Source organism: Henckelia pumila, chromosome 1, assembly GCF_033568475.1.
Source record: "Henckelia pumila isolate YLH828 chromosome 1, ASM3356847v2, whole genome shotgun sequence".
NCBI classification, from domain to species: domain Eukaryota; kingdom Viridiplantae; phylum Streptophyta; class Magnoliopsida; order Lamiales; family Gesneriaceae; genus Henckelia; species Henckelia pumila.
In genome coordinates this window covers 162,717,456-162,743,964 of record NC_133120.1, presented here as the reverse complement: position 1 = coordinate 162,743,964, position 26,509 = coordinate 162,717,456, and the positions used below count along the sequence as shown (strand labels likewise).

The 26,509-nt window shown below is 33.5% G+C and overlaps 2 protein-coding genes across 2 annotated transcripts; both read right to left on the bottom strand.

Annotated features, from left to right (window-relative positions):
* Positions 1 to 7,883: 7,883 nt before the first annotated feature.
* On the bottom strand, positions 7,884 to 10,320 carry LOC140875890 (uncharacterized). Its single transcript, XM_073279715.1, has 4 exons — positions 9,140 to 10,320; positions 8,525 to 8,732; positions 8,301 to 8,430; positions 7,884 to 8,204 (listed from the first exon to the last, which is right to left on the bottom strand). Exons 1-4 carry the CDS (start codon positions 9,994 to 9,996, stop codon positions 7,945 to 7,947), a joined length of 1,455 nt encoding a protein of 484 aa, XP_073135816.1. The 5' UTR covers positions 9,997 to 10,320; the 3' UTR covers positions 7,884 to 7,944.
* Positions 10,321 to 11,269: 949 nt separating this feature from the next.
* LOC140875142 (uncharacterized) lies at positions 11,270 to 14,113 on the bottom strand. The gene is made up of 4 exons (XM_073278701.1): positions 13,638 to 14,113; positions 12,784 to 12,885; positions 12,426 to 12,552; positions 11,270 to 11,933 (listed from the first exon to the last, which is right to left on the bottom strand). Exons 1-4 carry the CDS (start codon positions 13,863 to 13,865, stop codon positions 11,716 to 11,718), a joined length of 675 nt encoding a protein of 224 aa, XP_073134802.1. The 5' UTR covers positions 13,866 to 14,113; the 3' UTR covers positions 11,270 to 11,715.
* Between the last annotated feature and the right edge of the window lie 12,396 nt (positions 14,114 to 26,509).

Below are 26,509 nucleotides of genomic sequence, written 5' to 3'. Positions count from 1 at the left end.
ATATGTGGAGATCCGGGTAGCCGGATTAATACTCGAACGGTTCTGGAGAACGAACTTTGTGGATTGTCACCTTCATCACAAAGCAAAGTGAGTGGCGTCGAGGGTTGCCCGGCGAAAACACTCCGACGTTCAAGTCAGTATTTTCTCAATAAAAGTTCTAGAGAACTAGAGCATGTGACTATAGAGAGCGTACCTTAATAATAAAATAACTTGAGTTATTTATAGATAGTCAGAGAGTTTCATGGGCTTGAGATTCTTATGGGCTTTTAGGTATTTATGGGCCTTGATAAAGTGTCCAAATAAATATCGGAGTAATATGGGACCCATATGTATTGAGTCATTGGGCTTGGGCCCGGGAGAAAGTCAAATTGGGTAATAACCCATCATAACCCCCCACTCTCGGGCATGTCGCTTTAGCGAGATGACCGAGAGTAGAAAATTTAGATATCGTTACAGAGTAATTGTAGTAGGAATGTGTTGCAATTGAATTGCAGATAGTAGGAAACAAAGTCCTAGTTGAATTGAAAATTGTTGAATTCACAGTCCTGTCTGAATAATGATCATAGAATTGCAGTAGGATTGTGGTGTAATAGGATAGAAATCAAAGTCCTGCCCGAATAATAATTGTAGAAACTCAGTAGAACTCTGTGTGAATTACCATTATAAATTCAACACCGTAGTGTTTTCATCACAACTTACTAACGTAATATTGTGTCTGAATTTTTTTATTGCAGTATTCGTGTGTTGAAAAATTAATAGAGCTAAGATAGTAGGAGTAATCCACATGGTAGGTAAAAAAAAAAAAATTTCCTTCACACTTAGCTTTAATTTTGATAGTAGATGAATACTATTCACTCTCCTTTCTCTTGGCACCTGTTCCAACGTTTTGTGTACTATGTGTATCTATGTGTGTAAATCTCAATCTACCATCTCTCCACCATCACCAAGGATCATCGACGGACGGCTAAATCGGTGGCGGCGGCGTTGACCGGCTATGGATGTGATAGGAGAAAGGAGATGTGGCAGCTCTCGGAGATCGACTTCAAGCCATGGAGCATCCACTTTCGGTGGATGCGTCCAAATCTGGCTCGATCGATGCTGGTTGAGGAGGGTGGTTGGCGGCACGATGAAAAGGTGGCGATGGGCTCCCGTTGATTTCCAGCCATGGAGTAGCTTCCAAGCTTTCCTGATCTGGCTCGACAGAGGCGACATCGTTCATGGCGTTTTTGTGCGAGGAGCATGGCGCGCGAGGAGATGGAGAAAAATAGTGCCCGAAGTCGACTTCCAGCATGGAACGTCCACCGCCGGTGGATGCTCCATTTCCTGGCTCGATCTAGGTGCGGTGGTTGCAATGCGATGACGGTCGTGGTACGACGGCGATGATAGTGCGACGACAATGGCGCGGCGACAAAGAAACGATGAATTCCTTGGGGCGTGAGAGGGATGGATAGAAGCATGTATATACACGTATATGCATATACACAGATGTTATTTGTTGTTGATAATAATTATTTTCTTGTGTTTAAATGCATGGTCTGATTCACCAACAAATCGTGAGAATTTTAATTGTCTCACGTTCACAACTTTTGTTTAATATTTTAAAAATATTATGACTTGGTTATTTGTATTGATTGGTAATGAAAAAAGTGTACTAGATATATACTTTTTAAAAATATATATTTGGTGGGGTGTCGGTACCATGATAGGATATTGCCTTCTTGGGGGTGAAGCGAAATACCAAGATGCTTGTTGATCCAGCGGAACCTTCTACGTATTAGTTCGAGTCTACGTCAGGACCTAGATTCAAAGCCTTCGTCTGTAGTTAGTCCCGTTGATGTCGAAATTTTGTGTTCGAAATTATATTCCAAAACTTCGAAACAAGTCCCAACAACTAAACCAAGTCAACCCAACACTGACAGGCGACCGGTGGCGGAGACAGGCGACACGGCAGCGGTGGTTGGAAAATGGGTTTCTGCGAATCACAATAAAACTTCGCAAAATCGGTATCAATAGATAGCTCTAGTCGAGACGATTCCAACTGTATATTTGGTTTTGAGTTTCGGCGATCGGAGGCGGCCAAACGACGACAAAAACGTGAAGGCTGCCGGAGTCGGGTTCGTCGGAATCGCGATTAAAATGCGCAAAATGGGTGTCCGTGGATAGCCCTCGTCGCGAGGAGTCCAACGGTATATTTAGTTTTGAGTTTCGGTAACTGGTGGCGGAGTTACGACGGTTTGAAATTCTGATGGAGGAGAGAGAAAATGATACGAGAAATTGAAAGAATATGAACGATGATGATGATGATGATGAATAGTGATGTGAGAGGGAGATCAACGTGATATACATATATATATATATATATATATATATATATATATTTATAGTTGATATGAATTTTTCTGAAAATTTTTTTGTAGTCACTATGACTTCTTCTGAAAATTTTTTTTACAGTCGCTATGACTTCTTCTAAAAATTTTTTATAGTCGCTATGACTTGATAAATTTTTTATAGTCGCTAGGACTTCTTCTGAAATTTTTTTTATAGTCTCTATGACTTTTTGGATTATTTAAAGTCGCTATGACTTTTTTGAAAAAAATTTTATAGTCACTATGACTTCTTCTGAAAAATTTTTATAGTCGTTATGACTTGATAAATTTTTTATAGTCACTATGACTTCTTCTGAAATTTTTTTTATAGTCTCTATGACTTTTTCTGAAAATTTTTTATAGTTACTATGACTTCTTTTGAAAAAAAATTTATAGTCTCTATGACTTTTCCTGAAAATTTTTTATAGTCACTATGACTTATTTTGAAAAAAAATTTATAGTCTCTATGACTTTTCCTGAAAATTTTTTATAGTCATTATGACTTCTTCTGAATTTTTTTTTATAGTCGCTATGACTTCTTGGATTATTTATAGTCGCTATGACTTTTTCTGAAATTTTTTTTTATAGTCGCTATGACTTGATGAATTATTTATAGTCGCTATGACTTTTTTGAATTGTTTATAGTCGCTATGACTTTTTCTGAAATTTTTTTTATAGTCGCTATGACTTGATGAATTATTTATAGTCGCTATGACTTTTTTGAATTTTTTATAGTCCCTATCACTTTGTGAATTATTTATAGTCACTATGAATTTTTTGAATTGTTTATAGTCACTATGACTTTGTGAATTATTTATAGTCACTATGATTTTTTGTTGTGCTCTAGGAAAAATAACGTAGTGCTTAACATGGAGTACTTAGGAGTGGATCAAGTTCCTAAGATTTTGTCTCATGGGAAAGTCCTGAACCCACTCTATGTGCTAGGTGGTGAGGTATCCCGGGACTATATTTTTGTCGTCTTGACCTCTTACAGCATCCTGGCTTAGGTAGTCCTACAGGGCTGGCCAAGCCTCTGATGGATGAGTAGCCTTAATGAATGCATGGGTCGTGACGTATCAGTTAAGCATTCGTTGACGGAACTGTGTTCCTTCCTATATAATTAAATAGAAAATTAAACAAATAAATGTAAGTTTATTATTAAACTTAAAATAAAAGTGAATTAAATAAAAGTTTTGATCTGCAGAGCAAATAAAGTAGCGGCAAACAATTTATTTTAGCTTGTAAGTGTTTGCTCTATGAGTATAGAGTTTCTTTAGATTGACATGACTTTCTGTCATGCGTTATATTTCATTGTATTCTTCATTTCGTTTTCTTTTTCCCGAGGAGTGCAACTCATCAGTTTCCTCGATGCGGATGTATTTTACCGCTCTAGACAACAGCTCCTCCAAGATGTTCGGAGATTTTCCTGCTATAGATTCCTTTAATCTTCCAGAACGCAAGTTCTTCTACATTATTCTAGATAACATATCGTGGTTCACGTATGGGACTTCGTGAACCGCGTGAGTAAATCTCTTAACATAGTCTCGCAAATTTTCTCCTTCTTTTTGAAGAATTGTGAATAAGTATGCTGGTGTTTTTGGGTATTTCTTGTTAATTGAAAATTGTTGGATGAAGCGCTGGATGAGTTGCTCCAAGTTGGCAATGGATTTGGACGGCAACTTATTGAACCATGTGAGAGCTTGCCCTGATAACGTTGTTCGAAATATCTTGCAGTAAGCCGCATCTGTGATGTCATATAAATCTGCATTCGCGTAGAATTTGTCAATATGATCTTGAGGATCACCAGTTCCATCGAACTCAAGTAGGTTGGGGATTTTGACTCCCTTAGGCAATGCTTCAGATAGAATGACGTTAGTGAATGGGCTCCGACGTACAGACAAGATTGCTGACGAATTCTCTCCAGTTGCATATGTGTGAGATCCATCTCCACGGGTTGGATTAGTGGTTTTGTTTTCGTCAGAGACGTCACGAATTGTGTGAGCACTTGTTTCACCCTCTTTATGAAAAGTATTTTTCTTGGTCCCCTCAAGATCTTTGTCTTTCACTTTAAACTTAGTTTTCTTTGGATCTTTGTTACCGGGGTCATGAGATGAGAGCCCTCTTCTATGAGCTCTCTTTTCGGTGCATCGGCGTTGATGGGATTCCACGAACTGAGCGACCGCTTCAGTCGCTGCACGTGCAGTTGTTCCTTCCATTAAGACTGTCAACATTTCTTGGGTGAAACTAAATTCAGGCGGTGGTTTGGAGATTGGAGGTGGGTCTCCATTGCGATTATTTTCTTGAGATGTTTGTGTTGGAGTATGCATTCTCAATGATGCAGTGAACAAGTTCCCACAGACGGCGCCAAGCTGATGTAGCAAAAAATTGATATTACCGGATTGGAGAAAATCTGGGTAATCTGTGGAGATCCGGGTAGCCGGATTAATACTCAAACGGTTCTGGAGAACGAACTTCGTGGGTTGTCACCTGCATCACAAAGCAAAGTGAGTGCGCTGGGGGTTGCCCGGCGAAAACACTCCGACGCTCAAGTCAGTATTTGCCCAATAAAAGTTCTAGAGAACTAGATCATGTGACTATAGAGAGCGTACCTTAATAATGAGAACTTGACCTATTTATAGATAGTCAGAGAGTTTCATGAGTTTGAGCCTCTTATGGGCTTTTAGATATTTATGGGCCTTGATAAAGTGTCCAAATAAATATCGGAGTAATATGGGACCCATATGTATTGAGTCATTGGGCTTGGGCCCGGGAGAAAGTCAAATTGGGTAATAACTCATCACTAACATTTTCGGTATATAACATAACATTTTTAACTCAAATCAATATACGTTACACTATTTTTTCATAACATCTTAGGAAAAATGATAATTGTTACCGTGAAAAATAATAATTTTATGATAACTGGTATGTTGTTTTTATTTATTTCATTTCATGGTATTTGGTGATGTAGAAAAAGAATACTTAACAAATTAAATAGGTGGAAAATAATATTTTGCCACGTAGACAAGTACTTATGTCAGATCATCATATTTCAGCGAATTATAGATTTTTCGGTCAAGTACATAAGTGTCTAGCATGGCCGCGCTTTAAATTTTTTATGTGCAATAAACAAAGTGCTAATAAAATCGTCTATAATAAATTATTGTGTTTGGTAAAGATAAATAGACGTGAATCGTTATAACAAATATTGTGTTTGGTATAATAATGTATAATCGAGTGAATACACCTATAAGCTTCAATGGATTTTCTATTATACCATTGGTTACAGAATTATATTTATTCATTACTGTAAGTAGAGAAGTAGCTGTGTCATTTTCAGGCACAATTTTTTTAAAGACAAATTTATATTATCGCGTCTCAAAATTTCAATCTTCAAATGGAAATATGGAATATTGTACTTCGGCCTTGAACTTTGGACGCGAGGCTTCTTTGTGGAGATTGATTTAAGATGTCATATATAAGGATACTCCGTATCTAACATATAGAAAATGGGAATATTATTTAATATTTATTATCGCTCTTCGCACGCGATACATGAGAGATCGGAAGCACCGATCATAAGTTTGGAGCTTCCAAAAATAGTTGTCCATTTAGGTGTCAAGACGCTGAAGGCACGTCACCGGATGCAGAGTTCGGAGCTTCCAAACTCCACCTATAAATAGGTCGTGCGTTTCTCATAGTTGGTGTGTGTTTGGAGGTGTAATCACTTGTTCTGTGTATAATTTTGAATGTTTTTAGCCTATTACTTGAGGGTCGAGTGATAGCGAGACACTTATGAGAACGTAGCGACGCTGTGCCTAGGAGTTAGGGCCTTCGACATCAAAAGACTGACGATTGATGCATGTATAGTCCGAGATCCATAGTAGATATTGGGAGTATCTATTAGTTTATTTAAGATTTTTAGATCAGTATTAGTGTTATGATGACCACTTGATTGTAGGCTTGGACCCTAGAGAATCGACCTGTCTGTTAGAGATACATAAGTACTGACTGAGATATCTAGCGAGTATGCATGTTTATATGTTGTATTTTATGTACCATGGTATATGTTTTGCTGCTTTATATATATGATGCATGCGCATATTCACGTTGAGCATATATCTCCTTCGAAATAGCCGTTCTAGTAGGGTCGCACAACCCTACACCCTTGTTATGTGATCTGACACGGGAGCTACCGCGATGACGGAAACCGAGGCTATGGTGATCTAGACGAGTGTGAACTACCCAGGGGATAGAACTCCAGATGATACTACTCACTCTTGGCACCTAGGTCTGAGCAGGATTGTCATAATTGACCAATTACCCAGTCACATCGCTTGCATGTATCATATCGATTTGTATATTCATACTTTACGTACTAGGCGTTAATCGTTCAAGTCGTTGGTTGTATCTTGCACACTCCATTCGACGAGGAAAATCTCATATTGGATGAGGCAAGACGATTGAGGCAAGTTAGGTGCGGAGCCAGTGATCGGTTGGAGGTTTTGTTCAGTTTTGTTTTATTATCGGGTTCATTTACAGTTGTTTTCAATATGGTTGTATGATTTTATTTGGGGTTTTAGTTGCCGATTCGAGTTGTTACCTTGGTTTAAGTTCCGTAGTTTTTATCTTTGATTGCTTTTCCCGTTTTAAGTTATTGCATGCTTAAATTTTCGTTTATTGCATGCTTAAATTTTCGTTAGAATGTGATTCGGGTAGAATCACTATATATTTAGTGTGTTTTGCTGATTTTATTTACGAAAACGCCTACATTTTTTAATTTCACCATTTATTTTATTTTTTATGTTAAAAACGGATTGCATAGGCACACACCGCATAAACTCAAATGCTAATAATAATGAGATTTGAACTCGTGCTATATTATAGGCAACAGTACAAATGAATTATCGGTTAATTATAATTCAGTCCCCAAACCTAAACAAAAATTAATGATCAGTCCCTGTCAGAAAAAAACTTTGTTTAAACTCTCTGGGCCCACATGTTTTGTTTCGGATAAAATTCGGTACAAAACATGAAAAATATGGTACAAATACATGATATTTGAGTATCAAATGTGTTAGATCTAGTATAAATATATAATTTTCGAGTACTAAAAAATATTGATATTAATAACACATTTATCTTATTTGGATGAAAATCGGTACAAAACATTGAAAATATGGTACGCATATGTGATTTTTGAGTACCCAATGTGTTAGATCTGGTACAAATATATGATTTTTGAGTACTCAAACACATGTTGCAAGTTCACGTTAATAAATATGTTTAGATTTTATACTCAAAATTGTATTTTTTGTACTCGATCTTGAACAATTAGTGCTCAAATATCTTGTATTTATACCATATTTTCAATGTTTTGTACTTAATTTTATCCGAGTAAAATAATGTGGGCCCAGGGAGTGCAAACAAATTTTTTCTGACAAGGGACTGATTTTTAATTTGCTTTTGGATTTAGGGACTGAAAACCAATTCACCCATGAATTATTCTACGTAACCTGCAATAATTCATTCTATTTCTTAAAACTCCAACAGAAGAATGGATATGAAAAACAGAATCCTAAAATGGTAATTTCCAAATACCACTTGAATAGCAAGAATTAGTCATCTTCACAGCTCCTTGTTTCATTTTCTTCTGACTTGTCTTCATCTTTGTGGCTGAATCTTCAACTTTCATGATATCAACTTTAACTATGTGATGATCTGAAGTTCCTTTGGATGAAATTACAGAGTATGATCCAGGTACAAACATGTAAGGCAAGCATTTGGATCCCAATACGTAATCGACCCGAGTACCGTACTTGCAAGTCCCTTGTACATCTGCTTCAAACGGACAAAATGAAATTGTTTGATGAGATTTTTGGTTATACTGAAGATAGATAAAATGTTGCAAGAGAAGACAAAATTTTTAAGTACTTTGGCCTTTGGCAATCATGACAACTGGCTCACATTCCCCTGGGAAATTCTTGGCATCTGTATATTCTCTGTCCTTCAAGAAATTTGTCACCTCTACTTTCGGAGTTGGCTTTCCTATTTCTCCATAGTACTGTGAAAATATTCAAAACCAAGAAGTTGTCATAATGATTCACTAGTAAATGATAAAGTTAATGTTGGGAATCTGGGATCATATCGAGTTCGACCTTAACGATGTCGGTCCATCTTTGTACTGAATAATCTGATGCATCAAGAGAGTTGAGTCCTCCAATCAGTACATGGGGTTGCTCGTTCGATTGTATGATTGCATTTATTTGCTTCATCCTCCAGTTTTCGTCCAAGTGATCGAGTTGCGTGCAGTAAACGTTTAGCTCCCCTGTCCACGGTACATCAATAGTTGCCTTCACCACATTCCTGAATCAAACATGTCATGCATCAGTCTACAGACAGTAAGTTTTTCTTTCTTATCATGTAAATTTCTAGTATTGTTAATCTCGTCTAGCAATATGTTACTCCGTCTTCACGTTAACGTTGTGATATTGCAGAACAATCAGAAGCTTCGACTTATAACTCAGATATCGTAAACTCAACAACGCGAACACGAGTTTTTGATTGCTATGTCACACAGGCAGTCATAGAGGACAGTATGGTCATAGTTGATTCTCAACAAATATAAAGAGGCACTTCTTTGTCCAAGAAAAAGGAAATTTTGACAGTTTTGGTAGCAAGACGCGATTTTTTTGTTAGCTAAAAACTTGTGGTAGTAATGAGCTTCAATTTTCAAGAAAATGATGAATGATTTCTTGGAATATTTAAGAAACCTGAAATCTTTGTCATCATAGATTCTCTGAACTTTCCACATTTTGATTGGCCATTTTGACAGAACAGCATTGCCATACTCAGGAGCCCAGCTCTCAGCGAACACGTAATTCATCCCCAAAGCACGAGCCAGATCAGATAACGGCCTCATATCGTTTTCTTCATCAGCCTTCACATCTTGTAAAGCCAAAATATCAGCATCAACTTCCTTAAGCACGTCGAAAATGGTTCTACTTCCATACAAACTTGCATCATTCAACCAATGACTCATGCTTGCTGGGAAGCATATGGGAGACCTCATTGCAGCTAGGGTGTTATTAAAACTAAATGAAGAATCCTCCACGACGTTGAGAACCTTGTTTTGTGCTAAAGAAATCTCATTCTCTGGTAAGTTTATCGAAACCTTTGACTTCGATTTAGTAAGCTTATTCTCTTCGGAAATGTTTCCTGGTATTCCATTTGATATGGGATGAACTGGGGATTGTTTGAGTATCCCTCTTGGATGACTTCTTGCGGGATTGAATGGATTATCAATTTTCCCTTCATGAATGAAATTGACTGATTTTTCAGCCTTCGGAACAGCAGGAGCAAGGGAGAACAAAGCAGCATTGAAAGAAGCAAGGCGAATAGGCCTTCGAGCATTTTGATGGGGTACAGATTTAGTGGTATCAGTTTTTTCTCTTCGCTCTCTATTCGAGCTAAACTTGCCTAGCCTTCTGATCACAAGTTTAGGCCTTGGATGCCACCATACGGTCCACCTTATTTTCGACCAGAAGCGCTTAAACCTCCTGCTGAGAGCATACAGCATGTAAGTTAACTCTTTGCTGCATGAAGGTTTAGAAAATTTTCTTGATTGCATGGTTATAGATGAAGAAAAGTTTTAGCTCTTGCTTGGTGAAAACTAATGGATTATATCGAGAATTCGATGTCGAAAGGTAGGTTTTGAGCATGGAAAATGGTGGAGATTGTGATAGAAAAGTGGACATACAGACAAAAGAACAATCTCAACTGCTCCAAAAAACTGAGTTAGAGGTTGACAAATTGAGGCTTTTATTATTCAACTTCTTTTTCATGACGACAATGCATGCCAACAACTCCCACCTGTGAAACACGACTTTATGTTACTCCAGTTGGAATCAAGAATATGCAACATGTAAAAGAAGCAAGTTTTCAATGACTAGCCAACCCTATGCTACCAATGTAATTAAAAAATCTGTCCCAATTTTGAGATCAATCAATTAGTGCAGTCGATCGTTTCTGCGTTCGAGTCGCACCGAGTTGTTCATGAATTGGAATCAAGAAATTGGTGTATATTTTTTAGTAGTTGATAGGGTTCATGTTAAATGTATATATTGCGAAAAGAAACATTGGATACCTTTCTTTCTTTATCTTCCTTTTTTGTTTTTCTTTTTTAAAGCTTAGACTTCTTTGGAATCCTAGTCAATAATTGATTGAAAGATGTGTGAGAGGCATTTCACCCCGAAGGCCTTGAATTACTGTGGAATGCCACAAAGTTTGTATTTCACGTGATATAAGCCTTACATTAAAGTGTAAACACTAAACACCAAGAGCAACATTCCTGTTACACCAGAGGGCAGAATTAAATCAATCTCAACTTTAAAAATTTGATCTCACTGGAAAGTTTTCAAATTATGAATCTGAGTTCAATCTTGAATTGATAGCATTTCTAGGTACTCAAACTGGACAAGCTAGATTCGTTCGAGCTCCACTTGAGATTAGGTGGCGTCGAGCTATCCGAACCTGAATAAAAATCACGACAGCTAACGCCGACTTAATAGTCTGAACTACTTGGCATTCGAGCAAAAGCAACTGGCAAATGGTTAAGACTCCATTCCATCTCCGTGCATTATGGTTTGGACCTTTGCCAACTGTGTGTGTGAAATAGGAAACTACTACACGCCAGAGATTGTGACTCCTATTTGGTCCCAACGATATAAAGAAGTCAAAAAGGAGATTGGAAATGTGTGTGTGTGAAAAGGAGATAAGAACTTAGAATTACTAAATAATTATCGAGACAGAAAAAGAAAAGATGCGATGATGAGGCAATGATCATACAATAATAACAAGCAGTTGTTGAACCAAGAATCTTAACTTCTACTGATAAAAAGGATATAAAAATGTATTAGATTCAAGAATAGAGGTCAAACTATGACGCCTTCAAATAAAGAAATTCACATGTTAACAACTCGATCAACGATGTTTTTAGCTTTCACACGATGAGCTAGCTCTTCAACAAATTTTCAAGGTTCCAACACTGACAAAAGTTACAAGGTTAACACTTGACATTTTACCTTAAACCAAAATATCTCATGTTCTCTTGGAAAAATCGAATTGCCTAATCATACTCCAAAGAGCATGAGACACAAGATTTGATCAAATCATTTCGTTGACAGATGAAATTTTCTTGTATTCTCAATTTACAGGTTTTCTTCAGATGATTACCAAAAGCTTCTGCAGAGACTTATGTGCCTCTCTTCAGTTCTTCCAACAATGGCAAGATACTGGCATAAGTTCCAGTGAGCCAACACATTACAGTTCCAAGTTTGCCTTTCCTCTACTATGAACCAAACAATGCATCCAAAAGATTGGAAGGTGCTTCATCTTTTACACTCTGGTCAAAAAATCCATTCGAATAACTTTCTTTTCTTAGTTTTCGCTCCTCAGCAACAGATTCCGCAGTTTCACCGCAGAAATTTTTCTTCGTTTGTTTAAAAGGTTTATCAGCGACAAGAAACTTGCTGCCTTCACGAGTTCGCTCAGAGAATCCTGCCCAAACTGAAATAATTTTCCAAAAACCAATCCATCAAAAAAATTTCAATTGGTTTCTTATTCCAGAAGTGATGGGATTTTAAAATTTGATGAAAAGTGAGGAAAAGGTTGGCAACAAAAAATGAAATAAAACCATCACAACTCACAAGAATAGCAATAGAGCATTGAATTAGATTAGATCAAACTGCCTAGAGCTTAAGATTTGGACCATTTGAGGCAAAATGTTTCACATGTATTGTTTGCAGACCAAAGGTTGTCATCTTGAATGCATAAAATGATAGAAGCCAGTCCTATATGATTTCTACAAGTCATGCACCTATGACAAGACCATAGTCTCACCAAATTAACTGGTAGAGTAAAATGAAAGAAAAATGACAAAAATTTTCAAAAAATATGAATCCCTTCTCTACGCATCATCAATCAGGAAGAATGAACTGTAACAATAACACAAGTTGGTGTGATGGATAAAAAAATTAGACAACCATGGGAATCTTGTACCTCCAAAATGATGCAGAACAATAGAAGCTGCAACAGTAACATTCAATGAAGCAGTGCCACCTCCATATTGTGGAATATAAATAAAAAAGTCACAAATCTCACATTCCTTATCAGAAAGTCCTGTTCCCTGCCAAAATTGATATATTCAAGGATTTATGATAATAAACAAGATCAAAAGAACCAAAAGACAAGTTTACCAGAAAAAGAAGACGATCACTGAAAAGAAATTTATCGTCTAGTTTATACACGAACATGCAAAATTCCACTTTTAGGAAGTTTATTCAGTTTAATACGTCTAACCTCAGCTGATATAAAAAAAATTAAGATTTTGAAAAGGGAATTCTTATCAGTATCTCACCTCATTGCCAAGTAAAAAAGCAGTGCTCTTTCTGAAAGGATGCTCATTCACAGCTACGGCACTATCCGTTATCTCCACACCGCATATATCACAGTCCCTTTCCTATTCAACACATAAATTATAAGCCAGTCTATCAACTAAGGAAATAAACCAATAACTCAAACTCGTACATGGAAGGCAGCGCAACACTGGGAACTCACCATTGAACAAGAATTAAAAAGCTTACGTTACAAATTTTGGAAAATAGCACTCTTTTTCTTTAAAGGGTTGACCCCGAAGGGACCCCATTCCACATGAGTCAGAGACCTATTGGCTCATGCGGAGGGTAAATCGAGGAATGTGCACGAGCGGCAGGGACCTGAAGGAGGGAGCACATGACCCAATCCCCAAAGCATACTCCCACAATATTTCAGCAGGAAATATGCTCTACACGAGTATCGAACCCGCAACGCTGGGGAATTTCTTCCCAAGTCACCTCAGGCCTTACCAACTCGCCTATGCCCCTGTGGGCGCAAATAGCACTCTTTATGACCAAATGTAGTAGACAACAGTGAAATAACACTATAGTAACTTCTTTAAGTGAAATTAAAGCTATAGATCAAAAGCACCGTAAAAGTGCTGCTTCTACATGAAAACAAGCAGGAAAAAAAAAAATCTTTTAACAAATAACTCAGTCAGTGACTTCTGAGCAATCAAAGATCAGCAATTCCAATGAAAATAAGAACCCTTACAACTCAAAATTTCAAATTACCATGCCGCTCGCAGTGAAGTTGCCATTTGATGTATAAAATGAACCCACAAGGTGACATGTTTAACAAACACATACGGGTATTCTAATGGAAGAATGAGAAAACCTTGAGGAATGCGCGGGCCAGAGAGAGCGATTGGAAGTGGCGGAAGCGGACGTGTGACGTGGATCCGTGGCTTCCGAAGGCGTTGAAATCTCTCCGCCCAACCAATATCATCTCTGCCACGCCAAACGCAGTGGCGCTGCGAGCTAGCGTCCCTACGTTGTGCCTTTTCGCAATATTGTGAACCACGACGTAGCTCTCGTACCTTCCCTCCTTCTTCCCGCTATCCATACTTCGTTTACACCAGTGTAAAACTCTCTAGCTCGTCGAGATGGCGGTCGTCCGGCAGCGGCACGGCGGGGCGGAGGCTAGGGTTTTTTTTTCTTTTTCTTCCTCCGGGGTTTAAATGGAATTAAATTTCCTCTCAATAAAGTCCCCACAATACTACAGTTTCTCACATTAGTTCCGTTCATTACTATTATTCTCAAATCTCACCCAATTCGTCCAATTTTTCATACCAACTGCAATCGATGTCTAATAGTATAAGCTTTGAGTGTATGTAAATAATATTTTTAAAAAAAGATGGTCACGACTCACGACCACTTATTTTATTAATAAAAAAACATTATATGGAGGAGATAAGCTCCCAAATAATGAAAACATAAGAAAACACCTAAGAGCCTAAAACTTGAGTCTAAACCGTGCAAATAATATTTTGATATTAAAAAAAAATATAATGAAATTAATTGAAATGGATTCTTAATTTTAGTAAGACAGAGAAATGCAACTGTCTGTTTTTATCATTTTACCCAATAATCTATATGAAGTATAATATATGTATTGTAAATTTATATTGATGTCATAAAACAGACCAAAATAGTTTCTAAATGAGTCTCAACATTTATATAATAGTATAGATATTACAAATCAACATTTTCTATAGTTTTGGTTGGAATCTTGGTTAGTTTTAAAAAGTAAGGTTTCGTTTGCATATGCACTTTAAAAATATTTTTAATATTTTATAAGTGAAAAAAATTAATGTATGTGTTTGAAAAAAATAAAAAATTTTGAAATATATTTTTTAAAAAGTGTTCTCCAATTATAGTTTTTAAAGAATACTTGAGATGCGTTTTTAGATTTTTAGAATGGAGCTATGGAATATTATAAAGATTAACATTAAGGTTCTGTTTGACCATATATTTTAAAAACGTATTTGGTGTTTTATAAGTGAAAAAAAAATCTTAAAGTGTGTTTTTAGATACAATTTTTGTAAAATGTTTTTGAAAAATATTTTTCAAAAAATTTTCTCCAAGTATAGTTTTTAAAAAACACTTGATTGGTGGTTTTAGATATTTTTTATAATAAAAATATGAAAGGCAGAGATGAACTACATATGTTAAAAGAATAGTTGTCTAAACACATATTTATTCTTAAAATAATTTTAAAAAGATTTTTAAAAACACTTTTATAAAAACGTTTTATAAGTACATGAACGGAACCCATAGTTTTGAAATATTAAAATATTTTTATAGAATAGTTGTCCAAACACATATTTATTCTTAAAACAACAATTAAAATATCTTATAAAAAGTTTTTAAAAAACACTTTTATAAAAATGCTTTATAAATACATGTACAAACGTAACCTGAATGATTATAAATTTTTTTCCACAAATTTTCATGAAATTAATGGACTTTGACCATGGCTCTAAATTTGAATTATTTGATTTTCACATTGATTAACCGTGGTTTTGGTTTCATAATGTTCTACGTCTTTGAGAGCTTATACAATTGTCGAGGAATTGAACTTCTTCGCCCATTTCATTTCTTTCCCCTTGAAGGGACAAGAAAGTGGCGTGAGGTGCAAACTTGTGCAATGTTCGTAGTAGGGGTGTAAACGAATCAAACCGGTTCGTAAGCTTTTCGAGTCGGTTGATCAATAAATTATTAAAACTAAAATTTAAATTTAAATAAATAATAAAATAATTTTTTTAAAAAATAAAGAAGTGTATTTCTTAATAAAAAAATAAACTCAATAATAAAATATTTTTAAAATTTATGTATTTCGTGTATTTCTTTATTTCGTGTAAGATTTAGATTTAAATAATGTGTAATTTTAATTCCTTTAATTATGTAATTTTATGTTGTGCTTAGATACTCATTTATTTTTAAAAAAATAATATTTCAAAATCATCTTTAAAACTTCATCTCACTCTCGCAAAACTTGCTTATATCATCTTCCCAACATCTCCACACTATTGAGCATGTGCTAAAACCTAAATTATCACTTTTTCATATGAATTATATCTTCGAATTCTATTAGTATGACTTGAATTGGTAACATTTTTTTAGGTGAAAAACGTTTGTAAATCACCAAGAGAAATGTTTACAATCCATGAAGGAAAGACACTTTCAATCCAAGACATCGGAGAAGGGTTGGAAAGAGCATAGTGAGCGATACAATGTGCAAGTTTATTAGCTGCTCAATTAACATGAGAAATAACAAGAAGGGGGCGAATACTCGCTAATAAGATGCCATCAAGGTCACGATTCTCCAATGTAGAAATCACTGTCTGGACTGTAAGAAAAGAATCCGAAGATACCAAAACCTTCTCAAAACTCGCCCTGCACTAAAAACTGAAGGCAAGAATTTCCAAGAGCTCAGCAGAAAGAACAGAGCCTGGACATCGAATGCCACTAACCAATGCAGCTCAAACAAATCCCTCATGTTCTCTAACCACTGCACCAAAACTAAAGCGACCGGATACCTCATCATAACCAGCATCAACGTCTAGCTTGAAATGCCCGGGAGGGGGCTTAGACCAATATAAATCTGACTTGAATTGGTAATGTTTTTTCATGTACTAGACTAGATATGGTAGTGTTTGACAGAGTTTCTGTGAAACATTTTTCAGTTTTTTCTTAACAAAATTTTACTAAATTTTAAAATTTTGTTAAATAAAAACTGAGAAGTGCTTTCTAAAATTTTTTTCAACCACTACCTATATCTTTCAGGACTCCACCGAATATGTAGAGAGCATTCGGATGCAAAGCACGACCTTTTAGTGCTAAGAGACATGGAACACGATGAAATTAGAAATTATAGATGTTGAAGTAGGGATGTTAATTCGGATAGGTCTATGGGTTCGGATCGAGTGAACGTAAGACAATAGTAAAAATTTCTATACCAAACCAGAATCAACACGGAATGACTAACCAGAACCCGATTAATCCAAATAACTCGAACCAACCCGATTTGATTTTTCTAAAACAAAATAATTAAATAAAATACAAAATCCACAATATTAATAGTGATATTTTAATTTAAACATATAACAAAAATTCACTCATATCTTACTATATTAGTAAAGAAGAGCACCACTTAGTAACCGGATTAAAATTAATTTGGTGAAGCTAAAGACGAAATATATAAAATACCCTTCAAAAAGCAAAACAAAAAACAAAAAACAAAAAACAAAAAACAAAAAACAAAATCTCTATCTCTATTTTAAACTTCATTTGTCCATTATAATCTCTATTTTGCTTTCATTTTATATTAAAATTTAAATTCACTCATATATATAATTACTATATTATAATAGTTCAACCTTTTAGACTAACCGATTTTGGTGTGTCAAATTTTACCTCTAAATTTAACACACATCTCTTTTATGTTACATTTTAAATGACTAAATTATTATCGTTTTTCTCTAACAATCTTATCTCCTTTTATCTTTATATCTTTTTTCAAATTTCATCAATTATCAATTCCTATTAAATTATTTACAAATTTTTTTTACAACTACTCTCTAATTTATATATCAAATTATCAAACACGTAAAAATCATGTGTTACGATGACTAATATATATTATATTACACACGCAAAGCGTGTGCTGCAATCACTAGTATACTTTAAAGTTTAAAGTCTAACTGAGAAAATATAAAACATACTACCATTCTGGAACCAGGAAAACATAGAGATAGCATTATCATAGGATATTACAAATCAGTGTAGGATATTACAAAATCATACATAGGTTATTACCAAATAATTTGATTATCAGTTCTCAAAAAATCGCTTGGAAACGCCTAAACGCCTTCACACGGCTAAAACGGCTAAAGAGCTGAAAAAAAAATTTTAATCAAATATTTGAATCTGTGATTTTAACTACTGATTTAACTCATAATAACTTGATTTATGTTTTATGAATCCATAAAAAACATAAGAACTAAGTTATAAATAATTATATTGTCAGCTCATGATTTAATACAAAATAGTTTAGCCTTCCATTCAGGCTAAATACACAAGTATTAAAAATTTAAATAACAAAACAAAATTATAAAAAGAACAAGGAAACTTACAATAAAACCAGTAAAAATTTTATTTCTGAAAACTCCAAGAGATTTATTACAAGAGAGTTTCTATGAGAGAGTAGTATTCTAAAATGCAGCGTGCTTACAAAACTAAAAACTAGCCTATAAATAGAAGAAAGAGTCGGACATGAAACCCCGGACTCCAAAACCTAAAAATAAACAGTATAACCAATAATACAATTTTTATTAAAATAATACTACTTTATTAAAGTAGATAATGATGTCTTTGGACATTAGTGGACTTTTGAGGCCATATGATGACGAATATTCTTATCAAGACTTTAATGGTTGTCGCAAAAGTCTTTGGTTGTCACATCATGTCTCTAGGAAACTGTTGGCAAATACATTCAGTAGTTTCCGGATATTTTTTTATACAATGCTGAAATTTAGCATTATGATATTTTATTAATTTCTTGGTTTCTTTGAGAATCCTTTTCCTCTGTGGATCAGAAGAGTTTTTCTTCTGCCTCTTATTATGGCTGTCAATAATGATTTGATCAAAATTTCTTTTCTACTGTATGTAGCAGAAACATCTGGGACAAATATCTTTGTGTTCTTCCATTATAGACCACTCTTTTTAATATTTTCTTTTATTGACTATTTTAAAGAATCAAAGACTTTGTCAATGAAAAAGTCTATAATTTCCTCCTCAGGATCTTGCGCATCCTGTAACATTTGTCGATGGAATTTAGTATCGCTGGATTCCGATGTCATAGAAGTATCTGATTTTGAATCTGAGTATGAAAGATTTCAGCAAAGATTGTTCTTCATTTCTTCAAGATATAACTCAACCATTTTTTCTTTGGAATAAATCTCCGAATATTTTTGAGTAATAATTTTGAAGGGACTAGGAGTCTCTTTCTCTTTTTTTATTCTCCAAATCATTTTTATAAGCTTTGATTTTTTCATTAATACTTTGAATGGTTTCATCACCATACACTTTTCTTGTTTCTGGGTCTTCTCTCATCATTTTTTCCCAGAATTTTGTTAAAATTTTCCTCCAAAGACAGGGAATTCCTCTGTCTGTATAACCTGATTGGGGCTTCCATTTTCAAATCCATGGAATGCCAAATTCAATAAAGAAAATGCAAGTTGTCTTGCCCTCAATAGTTTGTGAGGATAATTCTTGAATTTTTGGAGAACAACCAATCCATTCTTTCATTAATCCTTTAAGGATTTCAGGCAAAATGTTTGCTGATGGACCAAATATCTTCCACCAGTCTAAAAATCAGTTAGGAACTGGATGATGAAAAACATTTTCGCAGACTTTTAAAAACCACAAATGTTTTATTTTTTTATTTTCATAAAATAAGGTTTTATTAAAACCTTCTACATAGTCCCAATAATTGAATTTAAAATTTATTTTATTGTAAGAAAATTCTTTTTCAACTAGTGGAGATATTCCCCATTCTTCAATGGATATAATCTTTTTGACAATAAATTTTGAGAAGTTATAAACTCCTTGCTGTTGGGTATTACCAGAAAAATGAGTAATTTTCACTGTATTAGTTGACAAAAAGAGATTTTCATAAAATCCTCTTTTTTTATGAGATCCATTCACATATGATGTGTTGGATAAATATATTTCCATGATAGTCCACGGAGTTTCCATCCATTGGATGTCTTTCTCTTTTATGAGAAAAATCATATCTTGATATTCACTCTCAATATATTGAGAATCACTATCATTTTCTTTTATAATATTGGCATATGATGCCGATGATTCAGGGATATTACCTTCTTTTTCTTTTTTCTGTTTCAAGAATTCTTGAAACTCACCATATAATGGATCATTTTTATCTGGAGTATGACTCCCCTATGAACTTGCAATATTCTAAGCTATAAGCTTTTTATTGCCATGATGAGCAATTATTTGAGGAGATGCTCCTCTTCCACCTCTTCCTCTATAAGAGGAATGATTTAATCTACCAGGATTACTCATACCTGTAAACATGACAAGTATTCATGGGTTAAAAAATCAGGCAGATTATTATTTTCACCTTTTTATATATAATTTCAAAATCAAAAGGCGCTAAATGAGCTTGCCATCTAACAAACATTTACTTAGAAACATCATGTTTAAAATTTTTTTGAAACATAAATTTAGCAGATCTACAATCTGTTTTAATTATAAATTTTTGATTATATAAATCATCTTGAAATTTTAAAACACATCTAACTATAGCAAGAATTTCTTTAGCTATGGTAGCTTAATTTTTCTGTGCACCATTCCATTTTCCAGAATAAAATCTAACAAGATATTCTTGTTTTGTATCAGGATTAACCTGTTTAAGAATTCCTCCGAAACCTATATCAGAAGCATCTATTTCAATATTTTTTTCCCATTGGGCTCAGTATGTTCTATAGTCAAAGGAGAGGGATTCTTCTTGAGTCTATCATATAAAATAGCAGAATCATTAGTAAGATTTTTAATATAGGAAGATATAGAATTAAGACTTCCTAACAATCTTTGTAACTGAGTTTTATCAGTTATTTCAACAGAAAATTTAGAACCAAATTCTATACTTCTTTGTATAGGAATAATTTTACCTTTTTCTATCATATGACCAAGAAAATCTCATATTGGTCTGAAATAAAGACATTTTTGGTTTTGATATAACAAGACATTTTTGAATAACCACTTTTCTAAATATTTCCAAGTGTTTAAAATGAGATTCAATATCTTTAGAAAAAACTAAAATATCATCAATATAAACAATGATAAAATTACTAAAAGGATAAAATATATCATTCATAATTTGTTGAAATTCTGAAGGGGCATTCTTCGGTCCAAATGACATAACTGTCCATTTGTAATGTTCTATTGGAACATTAAAAGCAGTTTGTATCTATCAGATTCTTTTATTTGAATATGCCAATATCTTGATTTTAAATCAAACTTTGAAAATATTAAAGCATTAAAAAGTCTATCTAATAAATCTTTTTTGTTAGGAATAGGATGCCTAATCCATTTCAAACTTTATTAAGAGGTTTGTAATTTATTACTAACCTGGGAACTCCTCTTTCCTTCTCTGAATTCTTATTGACATAAAAAGCAGTACAAGACCAAGGAAACTGAGAGGGAGTGATCAAATTTTTATCTAACAAAGATTTTATTTCATTTTTACATAATTCCAAATATTTAGAATTCATCTGACAAGGACAAGCCTTGGTAGGAATACTTTTTTCATCAAAATTTTTCTCATAAGGAAGAGAAATAATATGTTTCTTTCTATCTCAAAAAGCATTGGGATGAGCATTACGAATCTCTAGAGAAAATTTATTATGAACAAATTGGATTTTTCCTGTAATTTAGAATTCTTCAATTTTTCCTCAATAGTTAAGGAATTGACTTCTTTTTAAAAAAAAAATTATATGGAAAATCTTTCTATCAATTTTATCATGTAATTCATTTAAAACCCTATTAATAGGTTTTGTAATAAACTGAAAAGAAATAGGTTTCCCTTCAAAGGTACCTGTAATTCTTTTTTCATCTATGTGAGTTAAAGGATAAATTTTATAAATAAAAGGAAGACCAAACATAAGTTGGTTAGAAATATTTTTAGCAAGTAAGAAACTTGTAGCAATACAATTTTTATCCTTGCAAATATAAGTTTTAGGTAATTTATAATTTATATCAAGAGGTCCTCCACCTGCAAGAGATAAATAATGAGTAGTCTTATGAAAATATTTTGTAGGTATAAGACCTTCTTGTATAACATTTAAATCTGCACTACTATCAATCATAGCAATAAAAAAATTTTTATAAGAATTATCAATCAAAAGAGTAATATTAGTATACCATTTTTGAGATATAATCATACTTAACACAGAAAGAAGATTGTCCTTAAAGAAAGATATTTTTTTAAAATAATCTTGTTGATCATAATCATTTTCAGTATCCTGAAAATTTTCTTGATCATATACTTTATCTTTTCCTTTCTCAATTTTATTGATTCTTTTATGAAGAACTAAATTGTCATTTTGTAAAATTTTTACCTCTTTTTTGAGATTATTAATCTCACTAATTAAATCCTGAATAGTCATAGGATTTTGATTTTCATATTTCTGCTTGAGAAGTTTTTTGACTTCTGTCATAGTATAATTATGATTAATAAGACTCTCTGTCTTATTACTAGTAGATGGATTACTATTCATTTTATTAATGATACTAGAAAGTAAAACTGGGATCCTTAATCATTTTAAGGAATTCTAAAATATTATTATTATCAAGAACATTAATATTAATATCCTCACATTGAGACATAAGTTTATAAAACTCATCATTATTATCATCTTTTTTAGAGCATACTTGTCATTGAATACAAGCATCACAATCCTCAGTATCAGAATCTGAGATAATCGAATCATTTTCTAAAGCATTAATATCCTCAAAACTATAAGATTCTTGTTCCGAACTATTATCAGAATCAGAAGTTAGAAATATATTAAATAATTTTTCTTTAATACTATCATCTATGTCAAGATTTTTAATCTTTTCTTTGGTCTAACACTTATTAGCATAATGATCTTTTTTTCCACATTTATGACAAATAGCTTTATATTTTTTCTTAAGATATGTTCTTTTCTGCCTACGTAATTCTTTACATTTTTCTTTCTTATCTCTTTGTTTTTCAGATAAGAGATGACGTCTTTTATAAAACCTGTTAAATCTATTAGATCTACCAAGCTCAGGTAATTTTTTCTTATCCTTAGGCATATCAATACCAAATATTGGTCACAAAATTTACTAAGCTGTCTTTTTTCTAACAAATTTTGTCTTTTTATTTGTTTATCTAGCTTTAATTCATTACAAAGAGCTAGACCTTCTTGGACACAAGTACTAATAAGTTTTCCATATGTATAACTATCATAAGGAATAGACAAATTGTTGAATCCGATATTTTGGTGATAACAAACAACAACTCATTGTATAGGAATGTGCTGCCAACCATTGTATTTCAAGAATCTACTACAACTTCTACCGGAAGCTTGTCAATCGCCCTTGCTCTCGATCGGCTGAAGACACAAGGATAAATCCATCTACCGGAAGCTTGTCAACCGCCTATGTCTCTCGACCGGTTGAAGTCTCAAGCCTATCGACTGGTTATTCAAACCAGTAGAGGACAAATATCCCTACCGGTAGAATGCCAACTGCCTATCAAGATATCTCGAGACAAGAACCTGTGACAAGATGTTCTTTGCAGGATCCTTTATTAAAAGCAGAACCGGCGTATCAGAAGATTTGTTGACTCCTGCAAATCAAGACAACAGGTTGTACCAAAATGGCAAAAACACAGAATGACTGCAGATAAAGCACTCGACCGTTTATTCCAGTTTTGGACCCTGGAAGTTGTCTGCAGTGTACGATCCTCATGCAGAATCATCAATGCATTTATGAGCATTAAATGTGCATTCAATGCAGCATCAGAACATTCAAAATAAAGACGTTGATGATTGACCTATTTAAAGGGAGGATTGCTCAAGAAGTGAAAAACAACAATAACAACAAAAAAGGAACAACAACAAGTGATACGAGACAACGAAGAGTGACATTTCAATCACTTGAGTAATATCAGAAGTCCTCATCTGATATACTTGAGCACACTCACAAGATCATTCATCTGCTGCTCAAATAAACCCTCGCTTATAGTTCACGTATCTGATCATCAAGGATCATCCTAGGGTTTCCAAGCCTCTCAACCGCTCTGCAGTCTGAGAAGCTCAACTCAACTATACTCAGTGTTGAAGAGACTTGAAGCTGCTCTGAAAGCTTCCACCAGTCTGATAAGAACTGAGAATCTTATCTGTGTAAATCTAGGAGTTTCGGATTAGGCATTGGATAAGTCCTAAGTCTGAAGTGGGTGTATTACAAGACGTTGTAATAACCAAAGTCTTCTAGTGAATTCCTTCCTAAGTGGAAGAAGGGGAGACGTAGAAGGATTAAGCCTTCGAACTTCCATAAAATCGTGCTTTAGCCTTTACTGCCATTTATCTTACATCCTGCTCATACATTGCTTTATAAACTTTGCATCACTAAACCTCTGAACTAGTTCCGCACTATTTAAGTTGTTCAAAACGTTTTAGAAGTTGAGAAAACAGATTAAGTGAACTAAACCTCACTTGATCATTTTAAAGAAGAAGAAGAAAAGTTTCAGAGTGTATTCACCCCCCCCCCCCCTCTACCCTCTGAACCGATCCCAACACAAATTATCTTTTCTTAGAATTTTTCTAATTATTTCAGCAAATAAACCTGAAAGACCATCAATAAATTTGGCTTTCCATTGACTAGTATTACAGTCAGGTAATTCATAAATTCTAGATAGAAAAGTATCCTTATACCATCTAAAATCAGTGAGAGTTTTGCAACGTAAATTACTAAGCAAAATACGAATATTTTCACTAATATCAGTAAATCTTCTTGTAAAATGCTCAATCATAGTCATGATTAAATTATAAACTACATGCTCAGTTGCAATATTATTCTCAATTATAATAGTTCCTAAAATTTCATCTCTCTGAAATTGAGACAAATAATTATCCCACCAACCTTTAAGTTGGTCAGTAAAACCTGCTGTAAGCATTTTAGCAATATTCTTATCAGTATTACCATTATTCTTACAAACAGTGCTATACATAAGCATAAGGTGAGCAATATTATAAATATGCTTATCTGCAAAACCATCAATATTCCATTCATAAATATTTTTACCATTATAATTGTTAGAAATAATATATTCTTGTTCTTCATTAAAAACATCCATAGGAGTAGGTCTACTATAATAATATTTATTATGAGTAGATCTATCAGCCCATTTCAATTTATTAACCTCATCATTAGAAATAAAAGATTTTTTTATCAATTTTACCATCTAAAGTGGAAACATTAAAATTTTTTAATTTTTCTTCTATGAATTTTTCTAATTCAGACATGGAAAATTTTAATTTGAAATCTTTGATTTCAGGAGGTGGATGAATAGAAGAAGATGCTATGGAGACAATATTAGTCTCTTCCTTCTGTTGTATATGAACATCTGGTTTAATCTGATTTATAGCAGAAATAATCATTTCTACTCTATTATGTAAAAAGTAATTTCTTCTCCTAAAATAGTCAAATATAAATTAGTGTAATTTTGTTTTTCCAAAATTTGGTTAATATGTTTAACAGTAATTTGTAACGTGTCATTCTCAAGCAATTTAGAGAAAGAAGAAAGTTTATAGGTTCTTTCAATAACATTGATATAATCAATCACATAAGTTCTAATAAACCACGGAACAAAAAGAATTAATTTATTATGTTTTTCACAGAAAGAATAGAAATCATATCTTATTATATCATATTCTTTTTCAGAAAAACTTTGAAAATACCAGTTTTTGAAAAGATTCCATTTTGGAATATAAAATTCATAATTAATCTTTTGCCTAGCAAAAGATCCTTTAGAAAAATCAATTTTGGGCGTACTATCCATAAAAATCATATAAAATTCATTTCTGATATCGTATCAGTTTCTCTAATGTTTTGAACATTATGAATACCAAGAACAATATTATTCTTGTGGATGATTAATTAACTACATCTTCTTTAGAGGACTGAGATCCACTGTCTTCTCTTATTTGAGAAGTGGATGCTCTGGACGATTGAGGTATACATAGATCTAGATCTAGCAAGAGATCTAGCAGAAGATGACAATAATCTTCTTTGTTCGTTGTGAAACTATATTTCTACAGATCCTTCATTATTCTGAACAATATTCTGTAAATCACTATTTATTATAGGATTTCTAGGAACAGCTTGTTCAATTATTCAATTTCAGGAAATATAATTTCTTCCCATTTTATAGATCTACGAGTAGTGATCTTAGATCTATTGAAATTGGTCTTTATAATAATTGTTTCATTCAAATCTTTATCTACCCTTTTACACATAGGATTTAAAGTAAATAAAGGTTTAAAATATATTCTATAACAGATACATATAACTTCTGTTCAGGAATATAATTATAACCATGAGTTTTAACATTTAATGTTAAAGCATCAAGAATATTTATATCAGATAAAAATAAAGAAAGATTTGGATAAACAACAAAATAAACTGGTCCATGAGCCAGACTAGATTGAATTATTCCCATGAGGGATTGTTTCCAATTCAAATTTCTACCATCTCGTAAAGCTGCTAAAAAGCTTTCTGGTAGACCTTCTAAAGTAAGAGGTTTAAAAGCAATTTGCACTAAACCAATATGTAAAAACTTAGGAGTTTTTTGAAAAGGTAAAATATCCTTTTTGTTTAACAACCCAATTACCATCTCATTTCTATGAAGAGGAATAGACTCTTCAGTAGTTTTTACTACCTGTTTTAAACCTAATCTTTCAAAAGTTTCTAATGTATAAACCAATTTAGGTTGTACTTTAGGAATAGTCCATTTATTCAATAAATCTAAATTATCAGGAATATCATATTCATCAATAATATTGTTTTGAACAGTATCATTATTGATCTTAGAAAGATTCATTTCTATGAAACTTTTGTACTAAATCAATCACTAAAAACACATTATTTACC

Bases quoted from the DNA above. Each gene is read 5' to 3' on its own strand.
- LOC140875142 (XM_073278701.1), bottom strand. From the start codon at position 13,865: ATGGATAGCGGGAAGAAGGAGGGAAGGTACGAGAGCTACGTCGTGGTT. The intron at 12,886-13,637 runs GTTTTCTCATTC...TGTGTTGAATAG, and splicing joins TGGCCCGCGCATTCCTCAAG to GAAAGGGACTGTGATATATG. The intron at 12,553-12,783 runs GTGAGATACTGA...CAATTTTGGCAG, and splicing joins CTTTTTTACTTGGCAATGAG to GGAACAGGACTTTCTGATAA.
- LOC140875890 (XM_073279715.1), bottom strand. From the start codon at position 9,996: ATGCAATCAAGAAAATTTTCTAAACCTTCATGCAGCAAAGAGTTAACT. The intron at 8,733-9,139 runs GTTTCTTAAATA...TGTTTGATTCAG, and splicing joins TATGATGACAAAGATTTCAG to GAATGTGGTGAAGGCAACTA. The intron at 8,205-8,300 runs GTACTTAAAAAT...CGTTTGAAGCAG, and splicing joins CATGATTGCCAAAGGCCAAA to ATGTACAAGGGACTTGCAAG.